The 18,193-nt window shown below is 39.1% G+C and overlaps 1 protein-coding gene across 1 annotated transcript; it reads right to left on the minus strand.

The window, feature by feature from the left end:
• Positions 1-1,845: 1,845 nt before the first annotated feature.
• LOC136679248 (vesicle-associated membrane protein 5-like) lies at positions 1,846-12,086 on the minus strand. The gene is made up of 3 exons (XM_066657672.1): positions 11,871-12,086; positions 5,792-5,935; positions 1,846-3,457 (listed from the first exon to the last, which is right to left on the minus strand). The coding sequence occupies exons 1-3, from the start codon at positions 11,871-11,873 to the stop codon at positions 3,299-3,301; spliced, it is 306 nt and encodes a 101-aa protein (XP_066513769.1). The 5' UTR covers positions 11,874-12,086; the 3' UTR covers positions 1,846-3,298.
• Between the last annotated feature and the right edge of the window lie 6,107 nt (positions 12,087-18,193).

The raw sequence follows: 18,193 nt of genomic DNA on the forward strand, positions 1-18,193 counted from the left end.
ACCAAGAATAGAGCCCTGGGGGACACCACAGGTTACTGGCATGTTCTCTGAAATATTATTTTCTATTTCTACAAAGTAGTTCCTGCCTTCCAGGTAAGAAATGAACCACTTCAGGACTGTTCCTGAGAGTCCAACCCAGTTTGCGAGTCTATCTATAAGAATCTTATGGTCAATGGTATCAAAGGCAGCACTAAGGTCAAGAAGTAATAGAAGAGATACCTTTCCAGCCTCTGTATTTAAGCGGATGTCATTAATTACCTTGATTAGAGCAGTCTCAGTGCTGTGATTAGACCGGAACCCGGACTGGAATTTGTCTAGGCTACTGTTTATGGACAAGAAACCAGTGATTTGCCTGAAAACTATTTTCTCAATGATTTTGCCCATGAACGGTAGATTAGAAATTGGCCTGTAGTTACTTATCAGAGAAGATTCTAAATTTTTCTTTTTTAGAAGAAGCTTTACAACTGCAGTTTTTAGTGAGCTCGGAAAAACCCCCGACATGAGTGAGGTGTTTACAATGTGGAGTATGTCTGGTGCTATAGTGTGAAACACACTCTTTAAAAAATTGGTTGGTAGTGTGTCAAGACTGCAAGTGGATGATTTGAGATGATTAACTGTGTCAGTTAAAATATTACTATCAACAGTACTGAACTCTGACATTTTAACTAAGGAGTTTTTATGAGGTGATGGAGAGGGTACAGACTCATTGTTGGATATAGATGTACTAATCGCTTGTCTGATATTCTGGATTTTAGTGTTAAAAAAGAATGCAAACTCATTACATCTCTCAGTTGATACTAATTCAGGGGCCATTGGTGTGGGTGAGTTAGTAAGTCTGTCGACCACGGTGAAGAGGATTTTGCTGTTGTTAGTGTTATTGTTGATGATACTAGAGAAATAGGATTGTCGTGTTTTGCATATTGTCGCGTTGTATTGACGTAGCCTATCTTTGTAGATTTCTTTGTGAATATGAAGACTTGTTTTACGCCATCTGCGTTCTGCCTTGCGACACTCCCTCTTTTGGATTTGAACAACAGAAGCATTTCTCCATGGTGCTTTCTGTTTGCAAGACAAGGCCTTCATTTTAACTGGCGCAATCTCATCCATTACACTGACAATTTTTGTATTAAAACTATTCAGCAAATCATCAATCACTCAGTAAATATAAAATATAAATTTTATATTTAATGCTCTACATAGGGAGCGAGAAGCCATTTGAGTGTCAAATAAATGGGTCGCTGTCACATGTATCGCCAGAGGGTGCAGCTGAGCTAATGCTGTATTTTGTGCCACTTTTGAAAGGGGAAAAAATAAGCGAAAATTATTTGAAAATAAAAATACCAAATTAAATATTTCATAGTGGTTTTATTTGCTTGAGGTAAAAGGCTCAGTTCCAGTGAAACGTATCCGGGCAGAATATCTCACAGTGGTGATCAATGGAACAAGATCTGAGTCAAGGTATTGAAATGGTTACGAGAAGAAAAAAAATAGTAATTGAATAGTCTGTAGTTACCCCTTAAATTTTTAGACCTGAAAAGCAAAAATTAGCTAGGTTTAAATTCATGTTTCACTTTGCAGCAGCCCAAGACCAGCCAATATATTTAATATACAATAGGTATAAAAAGGCATCTTGCCAGGTTTTTGTGACGTATAAAATAAAATAAAAATTCAAAAATATCAAAAATGTATTTTCAAATATAATCTATTTCTATCTTTAATTTGACCCATAATCTGTGAAATTCAACTGAAACACAAAGTGTAATCACCCATGACCTGTTTGCTGCCATCATTATGACCACTACATGATCATGACAATGACAATTTGGCCGTTGTCGATGTCGGTCAGATTCTTATGTTTGCCCTTTTTTCTGTTTCCAACACCGTCAAGACCTAACCATTCACCCGATCCTTGACAGGTGCCATTATCATGGCATAACCAATGTTATTCACAACACTTGTCAATGCTTTTAATCTTGTGGTAGATTGGTGTAAACTGCTTAAAACAAGATATTCTCCTGATGACCAGGTGCATGTTCATTGCCCTGCAGCTACATCATTCTCATTGATTTGGTGAGGAAGTCCAGGGGAGCTTCACCTGTGCCTAAGAAGTGTGAATTTAAAATAAATAACTAAAAATAAACTCACATTACAACCAGGTTTGTGAAGAAGACTATACTTTATATTAAGACAAGATTTATCGCTTCTGCAGAATGTAGAACACTTCCAGAACACTTCAAAACAAACAAGTTTCTGTGTTCAGCAGCGTGAATTTCTAACAGAAACTTGTTCAACTCTTCCTATTATTACAGTTTCCAGTCATAAACATTATTTATCATGCACTATGCATAACTGTTCACAAACAAACATGGTCAAAATATACAATGCACATGTATTTATAGCCATAGGGATACTGGCTAATGAATGCATAATAATGTTCTCAAAGAAGTTGACACTACAAAGATTTTGAGGCAAAAGGACAAAATGTCAGCTTATTATGATTTATAGATTCTTATAAACCATTTTATCGAGGATTTTTCAAATACTTTATAAAAGTGGGACTTTGAGTTTCCTGATAGATATGTGATGTACATCCTGTTCAAAAGTTTGGACACCCCTGGTCAAATGATGTATTTTTTGTTGATTTTCTAAAGGGTACAACTCTAAGACCATTCAGTAATTTTCACTCATGTTTTTTTCCCCTCCCATGTCATGGAATAAGACAAATTATTGTTTTGCAAATAGACAACATTGTATCTCAGTAGAAGCTGTGTTAAACTCTTTTTTAACTTGTACAAATCATCAATTCACTTGATCATTGGCATCAAAACTTTTGCACAAACTTTATCCAATTAAAGTTCCTATTATTACTCCTCAGTTTAACAAACGTCCACTTTTCTGTGTCCAGAAACAGCTGAAAGTTGTTCATTTTCAGCTCAGCTGTCCTGAAACACTTCACTTCGAGGTGTATTTTCCTGAAGCTTGAACATGGTACAGTTCTAGACATTGTCCTAAAATTAGAACCAGGTATAGCTCTAGACGTTACCTTTTTTAAAAATAAAAAACAACACATGAACAAAAGCTTAAGCAGCAGTGAGCATCGTCTAGTACCCTTTCGTTTCATTGCCTAGCCCCAAACAGCCAAGATATAAAAGCAGAATGAAATCGATCCTAGTCCCTGCTTTCAGTGTCATGTTGTTGACATCCTGAACTTCCCCAGATGTTCTGCACAGCTGCATCTACAGTCCAACACCCTGGAGCATCTCAGAGACCTCTTATTGGCTCGTTTTCTAGTGGCTCGTTATGTGTCATCTTTGTTCCCACTGAAGCTAACAATCAGGATGATGATGATGATGATTATGACCCCAACTGAAACACCTGCAGCCACTAGCTTCCACTTCATGTTTTCAAACCTCTTCTTCTGCTTCACTTGGACGGTCGTCTTGGAGAACACTTTGCTCTGAAAGCAGACAAAGAGAATGATTAAGTTTAACTGCTGCCAATCATTTATTACAGACTTGTCCCACACTACAGAGCTCCAGGATCCTGGGGTTGTGGGTTCGAGCCCCACTCTGTGTGACTGTCTGTGAGAAGTTTGGTGTGTTCTCCCTGTGTCTGTGTGGGTTTCCTCCAGGTGCTCCTGTTTCTTCCCACGGCTCAAAAACACACCTAGGTGTTGAGTGTGTGAGTGTGTTGCCCTATGAAGTACTGGCACCCCCTCCAGGATGTGTTCCCGCCAGTGATTGCTAGTAGGCTCTGTACCCACCCCGACCCTAAATTGAATAAGCCATTACAGACAACGAACGAATGAATGGTCCCCCACTAAGAATTAAGAAATGTGAGCCAGTAACCAGAAGGTTGTGGGTTCAAATCCCAGTATAGACAGGGTGTTCCTTGTTGTGCTTTTGGACAAAAATCCTATATCCCTTTGACCCCAGGTACCACTAGGCAAAGTTAGGCATGACATTTTTCTCATATACCAACTCGGTTTATCATCATCATCTTCATCATCATAATCAACACCAAATGCATTTAGATGGGGAAGTTCTGTGTGGCTTTGCTGTGGGCATGGAAGCCGGAGGCCCCCAATAAACAGGAGAACACAGTCATGGAAGAGAGGGAGATGATCGATTGGTCATGGGATGCAAAGTTTTGTCACAGGATACTGAAAAGATAAAAGGAGGATTGTGCCATCCTACTACACACCCTGAGCGAAGCTAATTGTAATTTCTTGTACTCAAGGCCTCAGACAGCCATGGCATCACCAGGGATGGAAACAGTGATCAGTATCAGTACTAAAGACTGATATGACACTTCTGTTTAATTTTTATTTTTCCACCACACAATCAAAAACATGAACTGACCCCAACAAGAACAGATAAAATTTATGGTCGCACTTTATCTGCGTAGAACCATTTACTTTAGCTGTTATAGTTCACATTCTAGTGCTGTATTAGTATCGTACATGTGCTTGGTGACCATCTACTTCAGGATGAGATAACTAAATTGTTGTTTCCAAAGATGAAGGAGAACATTAGGTTCTGCAGGTAGCTTGTTCCAGTGTTGTGTTTTTTGTACCCAACCATTAGGCAACCAATTTCTAGCAGTAAACAATCAGATACAGGGGAACATTTTCAGGTGATTTTTCAGCTTGCTCCTCACTACACAGAGTTATAAAACTGACTGGACTAACAGTTTTTACTGTATTTCATATAGTTTACCCACTATATTTTTGTCTATTCCAGTTTAACCTCAGATAAACTACATATCGCAATACAAAATATCTTCAAGTATCATGATAATACTTAGTTTGCCATATTGTCCAGCCCTTGTTAGAATCATGACCTTTTTGTTCAGTTGTGGTCCGTGTTTGTTTTTTCTTAGATCCCCAGTTGGTTTGGGGTTTTGTGGGACTGTGGGAACTGATTGACCTTGCTGCCCAGACTCCAGGCACACACAGACACACACACACAGACAGGATGAGAGGATTGTTTCATTCATTTCATTGCAAAAGGAAATTGATTTCTAAAATTAATTGTGTCTGCTAAAATCAGGATGTGCATTCTTTTTGTACATTCCCTTATACTCCACCTAGGGCGTATTTATAGACCCCAATATGACGTTTCCTGCCATTTCACTGGCTGTTGTTGGACCTTGGGGCACTGGAAACTGTTGTCAAGTGTAATAAAGCCTGCTGCAGGCCAAAAATTCATGATTAGTGTGTCCACAGGTTTTCCTGACTTCCGCCCAGACAGCCGTAAAACCTGCCACTGTGGACAAACATGTATGAGGATATGACTTAGTGTTACATAAAGAAAAACTAACAATAGAAAAGCAAGAAGAGTAAACAAAATGAAGGAAAATTTCACCCCGAGCAACCTTCCCTCACAATTAGTATAGCAAATGCATAGAGGCCAACAATGCTAAATATACATTTGTTAGGACTAAAAAAAAAAAAAAGTTGGCACACATCACTCAGGAATACAGAGTGAGGCAATAGGCATTACAAAGGCAATGCTATGGGTTTTTAATACACCTCAATCTGACATAAGGCTGCACATTGATTTTGAGGTTAATATAAAGACAAAATTTCATGTGGACAGAAATTGATATGGATTGGTGTGGAACTGTCAATCCTACTGATATTGCAATGAACACTAGTAAATATAAGTAAATTCAAAGAATAGTTGTTTGATAAGATTTATAAAACGACATTATTACATTTGTATATTGATGCATTATGTATATTCTGCAAGTTTAATAGGAACCAGATGTAAAGGTAGAGCATATTCACCTTCTCTCTCAGCTCGTCAGCTCGGTTCTCCAGCTCACCCAGTTTGCCCTCACGCTCGCTGGCCTTGTTGATATTGTCCAGCATGATGACTGTGACCTCATCCACCTCCTTCTGGGCCTGCTGCAGCCGGCTCTGCCCGTTCTCCTGCAACCGGATAGCACAAAACACTAACCTCAAAAAAAGGGGTCTTTCGTATATAAATATATATAAATAAATAAATCTGTGATTTGTTAATTCCCTTTATATAACTGACAAAGATCCAGAAAACAAAAGATTTCCAATGTGTTTATATTTTGGAGGTATAAACAAGTTAGGAATTTGATGCCTGTAACGCACTCCAAAAGTTGGGACAGAGGCATGTTCACCACTGTGTTACATCACCTTTCAAATAATATTTAACAATTTGGGAACAATGGAATTTCTGCCAATTCATGCTGTATACATGTTTTCAGCTTCAAAACAGCCCACAGTTGATGTTGTCCAATTCCTCACTTGATGATGTGCCTGATCTGGACTTCAGGCAGACAGACATCCCACCCTGTGTCTGTGTGTGCCTGGAGTCTGGGCAGCAAGGTCAATCAGTTCCCACAGTCCCACAAAACCCCAAACCAACTGGGGATCTAAGAAAAAACAAACACGGACCACAACTGAAGGCTGCATACAAACAAAAACGGGTCTGAAATGTGCGTACGTAACATCTCACACACATTGGTGGTAAAGGAGAGAACTGCAAGTAAATGTGCAAACCATCCTCACGTGCATCTGTCTAACACAGAAAGATTAAAGAGGAATAAGGAAGATTAACACTCCTTTAAAATAACGATTCGTTTTATATTCCTCATTTTTTAAAGTTTTTTTTGCTTGCTGTATATCATAGATAATTACAAGCCTAAACAGCACAAAAATCACAAAATTGCACTTACCTATATAAATAGGCAAAAGGCGGATGCACTGTCTGTCATTATGGCTTTTTGGCACTACTAAGACCTAGCTAACAGACAAAAGACGACAACGTTTTCAGAGATCATGAAGATTTTTTTGCGGATTAGGATGACTGCTTAATGAGCCAATTAAACACTGTTTACTGCTGCAGCCATATGCTGTCATTCAACTAACTTGAGTTTGCTTGTAATGCCACAACTGAGGCCACCAAACAAAACAATTTACCTCGCCTCTATCTCTGAAACAGTAACTTCTACGGCACAGTCTCCAAAGTTTCTCTTTTTTGTCTTTCGGTCCTTCATTTTCTCCACTATCTTATACGAAAATGAACAGAGGAGCCCATATTGAAATATAACCACGTTTATCTGCATTGATCATTAATAAGTAGATGTGGGCGTTACGGGGGAGGAACATGAGGTTGGTTCATCTGCGCACATTTTGAAGACGTTTGTGGTTTATAAAGAGAAAACAGCGTTCAGGTGTGCGTATGCATGATTTTATAAATCTGAATTTTTTTGGGGCGTATGCCATATTCTAACTTTGTGTGCACACACACTTTCACGCCAGAATCCACGCAGAGTTTTATAAATGAGGGCCCAGAAACCTGAACTCACTGAACCATAGCACATGTTTCTACTGTCTTTCAGACATATGATCTCAGACCCAGAGAAATTGGCAGTGTTCCTGCATAGATTTGATGAATGACATTCCCATTGTGCAACAAAATCTTAGGTTATATTTCTTGCAGCACTTGACTGTGACATGTGGCTATGTGGCTATATTCATCAATATTGCATGTCACGTTCTCATGCAATGCCTTCTGAGGTCTTGAAGGTCTTGCAGATTTAAAAGTGGTTCCCAGCTGGCCCTACACCAACTAAGATTTTTGCAGAATCCCTGAAACTTTTTACAATATTATGTATGCTAGATGGTGAGGACCTAAATTCTTTGAAATCTTTTGTTGAGAAATGTTCTTTTTGAACTGTTTGGCCCCACTCCAGGTGACTGTGAGGAGTTTGGTGTGTTCTCCCAGTGTCCGTGTGGGTTTCCTCTGGGTCCTCTGGTTTCCTCCCACGGTCCAAAAACACACGTTGGTAGGTTGATTGACAATTCAAAAGTGTCCGTAGGTGTGAGTGAATGTGTGTGTGTGTGTGGAAATCTGTAAAATATTCCAATACAGAAACAAAGGACATCAATATATTGATAAATATCTGTATTGTGTTTAAATGCTTTATTACAAATTGTGACAGTTGTGTACAATTTTTGTGAATTTAAAACAGCTGCAGGTATCTATGCACAGTTCTCTTTGTGGAGAGGTTGGAACTGTTTTCAAAGCATCTGGATTGTTCTACTGTTTTTCAATGCCTCATTTCTGCCCAGCAGCTCAAAACACACTGACCACATTCCACACACACATGGAGCAAATGCACACACTATGATTAGAGGCTAACTGGATCAATATTATCACAATTAGTGTCCATTTTGCTAGAATAATGGACATTAGGAGGCATAAGGAAAGAGGCTACAACCTGTCAGTAAGAGCACTGAGTTGGATGAAAACACAGTGTGAACTGGACTTGAACCCTGTTAGAATGTGATTCCCTGGAGTACCCTGACTTGCAGATTTTGATTCTATTCCTACTACAACACCTGATCCATCTAATTAAGCCCTTCATGAATTAAAGTGGGTGTGTCACACCAGGAAACCGCTAAAATATGCAGAGCAGGGGACTTCCAAGGGGTCAGAAGGCACTGCCATTGGAGTACACTCGACAATGGGATAGCAGAGTCAATTATTTGAGATTTTAGGTCATTTGCACATATGATTGTGAAGGGTAAAATCATTCAGGCAGTTTTCTGGAAGCCTTCCCTTGAGTTCTGGTTGCTCTAAACTTGGGGAATTCAGTTCTGGAAGCATGCCCCATTCTTTCTGTTCTCCGCAGCACTTGTCAGGCTCAGCTAAACAACAGACAGAGCAGGCTAGAGACACTTGGTGCCTTCCAAATGAGCAGGCCACCAAATTCAACAACGAGGCCATTGTGACAATTGCAAGGCTACAGATTCTAAAAAATGCAAGCATTTAAAGTTGTGGATAGCCTCCGTGTCTGGCAGCTTTACTCCAAACAAAGAAAGCCGTATATTGTATAAGCTCTGACCTCGCTGGCTGTCCACCCCGTCCTGGCATTGGCGGAGGAAGCCCAGGGTCCAGGAGTCATGGCCAATGCGGCCATGGACCCGCAAGGGCCGGGAAACCGTCAACTGTGAGATGAATGGACATCCCAGCAAACCTGACTCATTTTTCATATTCACTCCCCTCACGTCACATACACAGCACACACATCTGAGGCACAATAACAGGAAACAGCCGTAGGTGAGCTGTACAACACTGAAAGACCCTATTCCAAGTCTCTGATGACAGAAGAACATACGCTTGTGCTCTTTGGGTTAATGTCATGTTTATTTCAATCCTTCAGAAGTCTCTGACCGCACTCTGATGACATTACAAATAAACAAATCATATTATATTCATTCTGTGTTCAAAGGAATTGGATTGTTCTCGGTTTTTCCACTGTGTCATCCACAATAACAATGCTTTACAAGTTATAACAAGTTCACTCAGATCTGTTAATTCCAACTTCATTCAAATAATTTCTGGAATTCCAGAGTGGATTCTGGTATTCAGTTGTTACTAGGTCCTATCTTGATATCACAAAATAAATGCCCCTTTTTTTTTTATTTCAAATTCAGTCAAATCCATCCATCCACTATCTGTAACCGCTTATCCAATTTAGGGTCGCAGGGGGTCCAGAGCCTACCTGGAATCATCGGGCGCAAGGCGGGAATACACCCTGGAGGGGGCGCCAGTCCTTCACAGGGCAACACAGACACATTCACACACACACTCACACCTACGAACACTTTCGAGTCGCCAATCCACCTGCAACGTGTGTTTTTGGACTGTGGGAGGAAACCGGAGCACCCGGAGGAAACCCACGCGGACACGGGGAGAACACACCAACTCCTCACAGACAGTCACCCGGAGCGGGAATCGAACCCACAACCTCCAGGCCCCTGGAGCTGTGTGACTGCGACACTACCTGCTGCGCCACCGTGCCGCCTTCAGTCAAATCAAGTCTTGAATTTCCAAAGGAGTTAGGAAACTGGGTCATTCGGTACATTCATATTGGACATCATAAATACAAATTACCCTTGTGGCAAATCCATATCATTACCATTGACTTTGAAATACTCAGAGAGTTATAGCTGTGGACTTTTTGTTGATTTGAGCTAATTGTATAATTACTAGAGCCTATCGGCATGGAGACCACTGTGGCTACAGTCTTGAATATGACCAGGTTTGTTACACTGAACAATGTTCAGCCAAGGGATGACAATTTCTGTTGAAAATAACAGACGACACGTGTATTCCCAGTGTTTCTAATATACCACTAGTAAACTATATTAAAACTGAACATGGAGTATAGTCGATGAATGAATGGCCACTAGCAGGATGTGCCTCTCTCAACACTTCCCTCTGGAGCCTCCTTCCTTCCTTTCTTTTCCTCCTTTTGCTCTCTATAACCATTTGAAACCTGGAATTTCCTCAGAGTTAGGAAACCCCCCTGGCTAATTTGCATTGCCATTCAAAAACCAATGGCCCAAGTACATTCAGGTGAATTAATCAGTGTGATTATATAAAGCAGAAGTTCCCTTATTCTCCAATGATGAGAACACTGAGCGTCAGATGAATCATACATTAAGCCAATCCTAATACATTATCTCCAGTGTCTGGATAAAGTATTAAGGTAAATACAAAAGTGTCAATTCTGTAAAACTCAACTCAACTCAACTCAACTTTATTTATAGAGCACTTTAAAAAACACCAACAGTTAAAACAAAGTGCTGTACAAAAGATGTTTATAAAACAAACTAAAACAAAATAAAATAACCAATAATGAAAAATAAATAACTAAAAAACAACACTAATAAAATTAATAAAAGAAAACAAACGTCTCATGCTGAGTTGAAAGCCAAGGAATAAAAATAAAAACATGTTATAGTGTTAAATGAGGAGATACTTTGGTCACAGGTTCAATTTCTCTACTATCGTTCCATTATTCCAAATATAATCCTACTTTCTACATCATTCTTCTATTTCTCCATTCACTATTTCCTGTACTTGTCCACCATTTTCAATATTGTCACATTATTTGTCTCATTTTTCCACTACTTCCTTTATAATCCTTTTATAACCTCCTTATTTCTTTCTTTGTCTATTGCTTTCCAATAACTTTTCTCTGTCTAATTCTGTTTTGACAAGTGTTTCCTTCACTGTGCGCAAAGAAATGACTCTGTGTAAAGATGTGTAATCTGCTGTAGATAAGATCGATTTGTACACTGTTCTTTAAAGGGGAGTTCAAATTTTCTGCATAATTTAACGATTAAGATCAAAGTCGTTCTGTACGCCATGGCATGGAATTGTTGATTTAGGTTCACAGTGGAATCTAGACACATCTGAAGCTATTTACGGCTTTCACACGGGAAGCTATTATATGAAATGATTATAAACACATTGCCTGATACTTGAGACACTGGTTAAGATTTACTTTCATGGTGTTAGGCCCACAGGCAAGGTGTATGGATGCAAAAACAAACACAGTGCCCTTCTTTACTATTTAACTTAGCTATTTATTTGAACATAACCAGCGTTGCATACCAAACGTCAGCAGTATGTAGGTCAATTTGTTGTTTGGGACAGCAAGTATAAAAATAATAATAAAATGGCACAAATAAAATGTGACATTGTAACCCCTGGTTCCCTCCACTACCACTGTAAAGAAATCTCCCTCAGTAACTTCTCACACAATAACAACAACAACAAAAAAGTTTAATTCTCTAAAGGAACGACTACTGCCACCGATTTATACGAATATATATTTAGAGTGAATAAAATGGAGGGGTTCGCCTTTAATACATCACCCACAAGAGGCCTAATATAAGATGCAAGGCATTTAAAACTGTCGGCAACATAAGTGCCCAAAGAAAAACGTCACCCTGTGAGAAACGCACAGAGAACGAGCAGTTCAGAGAAGTTTAACTATAAATAAGACATTTTAGGCTGCAGGAAAGGACTTACCATATTTGTCTCTGGTTGTTTTAAAGGATAGTTATCACCCTCTTATACTACATTTGACAGAAAACCCAACACAAAGACGCTACTCGACTCTTAAAAGCGGTCCCGAATGAAAACGAGTTGCTGTCCAACTTCAGAAGTGTCCTTCTTTCGCTTTAAGCCCACTTTTCTGGGAGTTGTGGCTTCAATTTACAACTTTCAATGTCGTTTTCTCTAGCCTTGCGCCTGAGTGTCACCGCAGGCAGGAGGAGCACTCTTTTATTTACCACCCGTTTTTGTGTTAAGCCCCGCCCACCCCGCGCTGTGATTGGTAATTCATTCCGGCGTTAAGGCGAGGCTTGGAACGCAAAATGGGTGGATAGTAAATAAATAAATAACCAAAAATATGCAAAATCTAGGTTAGCAAATATAGATCATTTTTTAATGTTACTTTATGGATTTATTTTTTTTTTAATCCAGATTCACGCTAAAATTGTGTACTGTATAAGTCCTATTTTTTTTCCATATTTGGCCAGTTTAAATAATATTTTCTATTTTAATAATGATAAGAATAATGGGTTGGAAATGTACATTAAAATTTAAATTACAACATATAAGTTTTATTTTAGAAGCCTCTGGTTAGCAACGACAGAATGGTGAATATAACGTACATTTATCAACTTTAAAACCACACATTCGTAATCATTAGAGCTTGATTCAAACGTCGAATGAGCTTAAAATGTCGAATGTTTTGTGCGGAGAGTTGACTTGACATTTGGACAGCTGAGATGCCCTTATCAACAAGAACAGCCGTCTGTGTGTGTGTGTGTGTGTGTGTGTGTGTGTGTGAGAGAGAGAGAGAGAGAGAGAGAGAGAGAGAGAGAGTGGCGCTGGGTGGGGGTATTTCCACATTTAATTTTAGAAAAAAGGCAGAAAGATAGAAAGAAAGACCAGAAACTTTATTCTCTCAGTTCCTGTTGTCTCACCACAGGAAGTGCTCCATGTGTGTCTTTACATATTAAACATATTAAAGACACACAAAAATAACACATAATCTCATCATTTCAGTTTTAGTTCATTGGCTGAGAGAGTCATTTAGCGTGGTTGGTTAAAAAATTGTCTACAGCTCCAATATAGTTGTGTTAAAATATGGATTTTTGTTTGTGAGTGAGCATTTATCTTCTGATGTCTGGCTCCTATCACCACCAATTTGAACTATTCTGAACCAGTTTTTTTTACAGCGCACGTCCCACCAGACTCATACCAAACTCTCTGTTACATTGTTCATATTTTAAGTATTTCATATAGAATTGCTTCTAAAATGCGGCATGGTGGCGCAGCAGGTAGTGACGCAGTCACACAGCTCCAGGGGCCTGTCTATGAGGAGTTGGTGTGTTCTCCCCGTGTCCGCGTGGGTTTCCTCCCACAGTCCAAACACACACGTTGGCAGGTGAATTGGCGACTCAAAAGTGTCCGTAGGTGTGAATGTGTGAATGTGTGTGTGTGTGTGTTGCCCTGTGAAGGACTGGCGTCCCCTCCAGGGTGTATTCCCACCTTGCGCCCGATGATTCCAGGTAGGCTCTGGACCCCCCGCAACCCTAAATTGGATAAGGGTTACAGATAATGGATGGATGGATGTTTCTAAAATTCAGTGTAAATTCATTTGTGCATGAATATCCTTGAGTAACATAAATTAAAGTACTTTGAAGGGCTTCCTTATTTTCTGAGAGTTTAGGTCATTATATGTCACTGACATTTTGCTCTTATGTAGTTTTCCCATTCTAGGCTCATGCAAATATTTCTTCTACTTCAATTCTTTTCGCAGACCAATACTGAGCTGATCTTCATTTTGATCTTTAGAGGATATTAAGCAGTCAGGATACATATACTATTTTTTAACATACTACCACACTATTTTATGCTAGTTTTTCAGTGTTTAACTAACTGATTAATTCATTGTACGCATTGTACACATATTATTAAAAACAAGAAAACTGTAGTCAAGCTGTTATTTTATCTTGGCAGGTCCATTTCTTTTGAGAGGTTTGAGGTTTTGCTCACAGCAGAGAGTCCTTATTTCTCCTGTTTCACCCCTCGTTGCTCACTAGCAGCTCAAAAGTGAACCAGCAGTGTTCTTTAGATTGTCATTCAACTGCTCCATAGCATAAGGCTATGGAGCAGTTGAACTATAAACCTCTCATTCTCAGACTTAGCATTGGACATTGTGAACTTTGGACAACTGCTCCAGAACATCGATTTTATTTATAATTATCTACTATGGGTATTATAAAAGCTTTGTACCATTGAATACCTGTTTCAGAAACTGGTGCACCTTAAAGGGGATGTCTACAACTGTGAGGAAACACTGTTTTTATGTTCAGAAGCACCACAATGTTTAATGTGGAACAGTATGTTTGTGTTTTTTGACATAAAACTTTAGCACTTTAGGCCTGTGTTCATTTTCATGCAGTTAACGCATGAAAGTAAACGCATGGAGCAGGAATAGAGCATTATCCTCATCTCAGTTCATGCTTTTCAACATTTAGCGGTCTCTTCGTTGTCTAAAATCCTCTAAAATACCGCTTTTCTTCTGTGAGCAAAGAGAAAGATAGTATAGCATACAGGATTTGTTTTTACCCATTTACAGTCACCAAGGCTTTGTAAACTTGTTAGATTAGTTTCAAGCACGCAAAAGACTGAAGAGCTAGCAAATGGTGAGGAAACATTATAAAAACTGTTTCTTTTTGTTTTTTTAAATAAAAATCTTGAAAGTCACCTTTAAAAAAGTAGCAGCAATGTCTCATAAGGGGTATCCACAAATTTTGAAAGAAGAAGAAGAAGAAGAAGAAGAAAAAAAAAAAATTACTTTATTCATCTCTTTGATGCTGTGCATGTAACCCAAGGGAATTTTAGACATGGATGAAATTTTCCTGCTGGTCCCGGGAATTGAACCAACAACTCTCTGGTCTCAAGTTCACCTCTCTAAAATGTAGGCCACAGTATGCCAAATGTCATGATTGGATGATTTATCTCCTAATCCTACCCCAAGGCCTTCTCCTGCCTTCTGTCAAGATACTCTTCTGGAGATACTCTTCTGGAGATTTTCTAAGAGTGCTTTACATTAGATCCTGAAACATTGCTATAAGAATTTGTTGATTTTGTTTGATATCATTCAGCCACAAAAGCCTTGGTAAAGTCAGGTACTAATGTTGAATGATTAGATCTTGATCGCAGCTCATACCAAAAACCATACCAAAGTATGCTTTCTGCCAGGCCACTACTCCACAGCTACTCAATGCTACACCACTCTGGTGAACTCTTGGAATTGGTCACGGTGGAATTTGTGTCACGTACAGCTGCTCCAGAGCATCCCAAAGTGGATATTATGCAAGCTGTGTTTTCACAAATGAATAGCTGTGTCCACAATGAACAAGCCTTCACTGAACAAAACTTTCAGGACATACATTTATTCCTAACATATCATTGAGTGACTTGGAACCCTGGCCTTAACTCTGAATTAGAAATGTACAAATATGCAAATATGTTTGAGTATCAGTATGGGGATTTTCTGATGGGAATTTCTGGAATTAAGGAAGCTTGATATTCCATTTTACAATGATTCACAAGCCTTAATTATGTTCTGGGACTATTATAAGAGAAAAGTACTACATGGGTGATGTGTTCCTTTAAGGACTTATTCTTATTACAGTGAAAATGAAAACACTCTTTGTGCTGTCTGCAGTAGAGCACAGGAAGGCATTAAAACCACATAATAAAAAGTAAGAAATGAAAGAAGGGGGAAAAAATGAAAACAGACCATGCGCTTTCAAAAGAGGCATGTTTCCGGTGTTTCCGGATGCCACATTGTTTACTTGCATTTCGTAACTGTCCGAAACCATGTGTACCTCCATTTTATATTTCATGTTCTTACACATTTAAAAAATGAAAAGATATCCTTTATGTTATGTGTGCATTTCATAATAAAGGGGCCAATAAAAATGTTCCAGAATGGCAATTCAAAGTATGTCTTTGCCTTCACCTTTAAAAAGACACCATTTTGAAGATACTAGAGATGTTCTCCAATCACTCCAGTAGTTCCTTCTGAATTGCACTACACAGAGAATGCATTCAAGTTCAAAGGAAACTTCAACCAGCCTAGGGAGTAGTGAGTAAAGGTTTATGACTGCACTTGAAGTTGACAGTGAAGTTTATCATCAGTAATTGCACTACATTATGGGTTTAAAAATCTTTACGTGTCTAAGAGCTATTAATGGTTTAAAAAAAAAACTACTGATATGACTATAACACATAATAATGGTTAGTTCTGAGTTTCGTCTGGCTGTAGTGAGACCTCAGTAGCTTGTGGCTCCCTCAGGCTCATGTGCACCTGCTTCAGTGTGTCCCATTTTGTCAAATGCTCTACTAGGGAGATTGTACAAGAACATTAGTGTCCACAATGGGCGAATATGAAAATAGCTGAGATCAACATTTATAACACAGTGTATTTGTTTTATAGGGCCCAATAACACCTAATGGCCACAACAGCAAGTTTCCTTTTGTTGTTTTGTCTGACAAAACTGTGAATCACTTCTGGATGCTGGACAATGGACAATGATATATTCACTCCCCCTTGTTTGGCATACAACAGTGCAGCCTACGTTATAACCACAGGTCATATGATGCAATAGATTCTTTCAGTCTTTTTTTGGGGGGGTTATTGTAACACAACACTCATACTATTTCCTGGATGGGATTACATTCTGTGAGTACGTCTTCAGCACCAAGTACTATAAGCAACATCCAGGACATGCCAAATCATTGAATGACCTCACAGCTTGTATAATCTCCATTAGAAAAGCAATGCTAATAGAACAGGACACCATGGAGCTGCCAGACATGAGCCTTTATAAATGCAAGACTGAGCACTGGAAAAATGGTAATTCCTGAAAGAAAGGCTCCAGAAAAGAATCAAGTTGTAATGTTAAATACAAAATGAAATGCTCAGGAGAAGACACACGTCAGACTAAAGTCTTCACGTTCAATGTCAGGATAATGAGAGAGGGATATTAAGCCTTCCAGTGATGAAATGTGTGTTCTATGGAAAGATGGGACCTACCAATTGTTGGAGGACAACAAATTTTCACCACAATAAGCCATCACCTTGTATGAAGCCTTCTCAGGAGGGTTGAGGCCGTTATTGCAGCAAAGGAGTAATTAATATTCTTCATTTCAGAACAAAATACAGTATGAGACGGTATCTAAAAATGTTTTAACGGTGTTCAATGGTAAATGTATTTTTTTAAATATTCAACATTACATATTATACAACATGAAAACAAGCCCCGCCTACTAATGCATAATTTACAAATAATGTGAGGCACACCCAAGAGCCACATCCTAAACCATGGCTCTTGTGCTGTTTTGGTTGTGAGCCAATAAAAAGATGGAATCCACAGGCTCGCGTACCAATGGCTGCACTCGTAGGCGGAGCTTGAGAAACTTTAACTCACGATGACAGGGAAAAATAGCAATGCAAGTAAGCTACTATTTCTTCCAGACAGAATAATTGTTCCCTATGATGTTCCCTAAATTCCTAATTCCTTAAAATTAAGCAGAACATAAAAGCAGCTAGGGACAGCACAGTGGCACAGCAGGTAGGGTCACAGTCACACAGCTCCAGGGACCTGGAGGTTGTGGGTTCGAGTCCCGCTCCCGGTGACAGTCTGGGTGGAGTTTGGTGTGTTCTCCCTGTGTCTGCATGGCTTTCCTCCAGGTGCTCTGGTTTCCTCCCATGGTCCAAAAAACACACATTGGGTTGGCAACTGAAAAAGTGTCCATAGGTGTGAATGTGTGTCTCCCTGTGAAGGACTGGCGCACAGTGATTCCATGTAGGCTCTGGACCCACCGCAACCCTGAACTACATAAGTGGTTACAGACCATGAATGAATGTAGCTTTTGATAATACAGCTGTACATGTAACAAATAACTACATTCTCTTATGTAACAGACTGCTATCATTTGTTTAATCTTTTTGTTGAATTATGACGCTCATAATTAAAACATCCTGGATATAAACTTTTGTCCTATGAAGTTTTGGCAGAGTATAGTCTCTGCAAGTTTCTTGTCTCCCCCTTGAGGACAACTTACGTCAGAACATTAAAATAAATAAATAAATAAATAAAACTTCCTGAGGCACGCCTAAAATTTGGTGACAGAGTCAGAGAATGTTAGTAAGTGTGTATAACAGAGCTGATAAAATGGTAGTAGAACCAACTTGGTCATTTTAATGTTCTGGCTCATCGGTGTATGTGGGAAAAAAACAGGCTCACACTGAATTTCGAACTGCA

Source organism: Hoplias malabaricus, chromosome Y (genome assembly GCF_029633855.1).
Source record: "Hoplias malabaricus isolate fHopMal1 chromosome Y, fHopMal1.hap1, whole genome shotgun sequence".
NCBI lineage: Eukaryota > Metazoa > Chordata > Actinopteri > Characiformes > Erythrinidae > Hoplias > Hoplias malabaricus.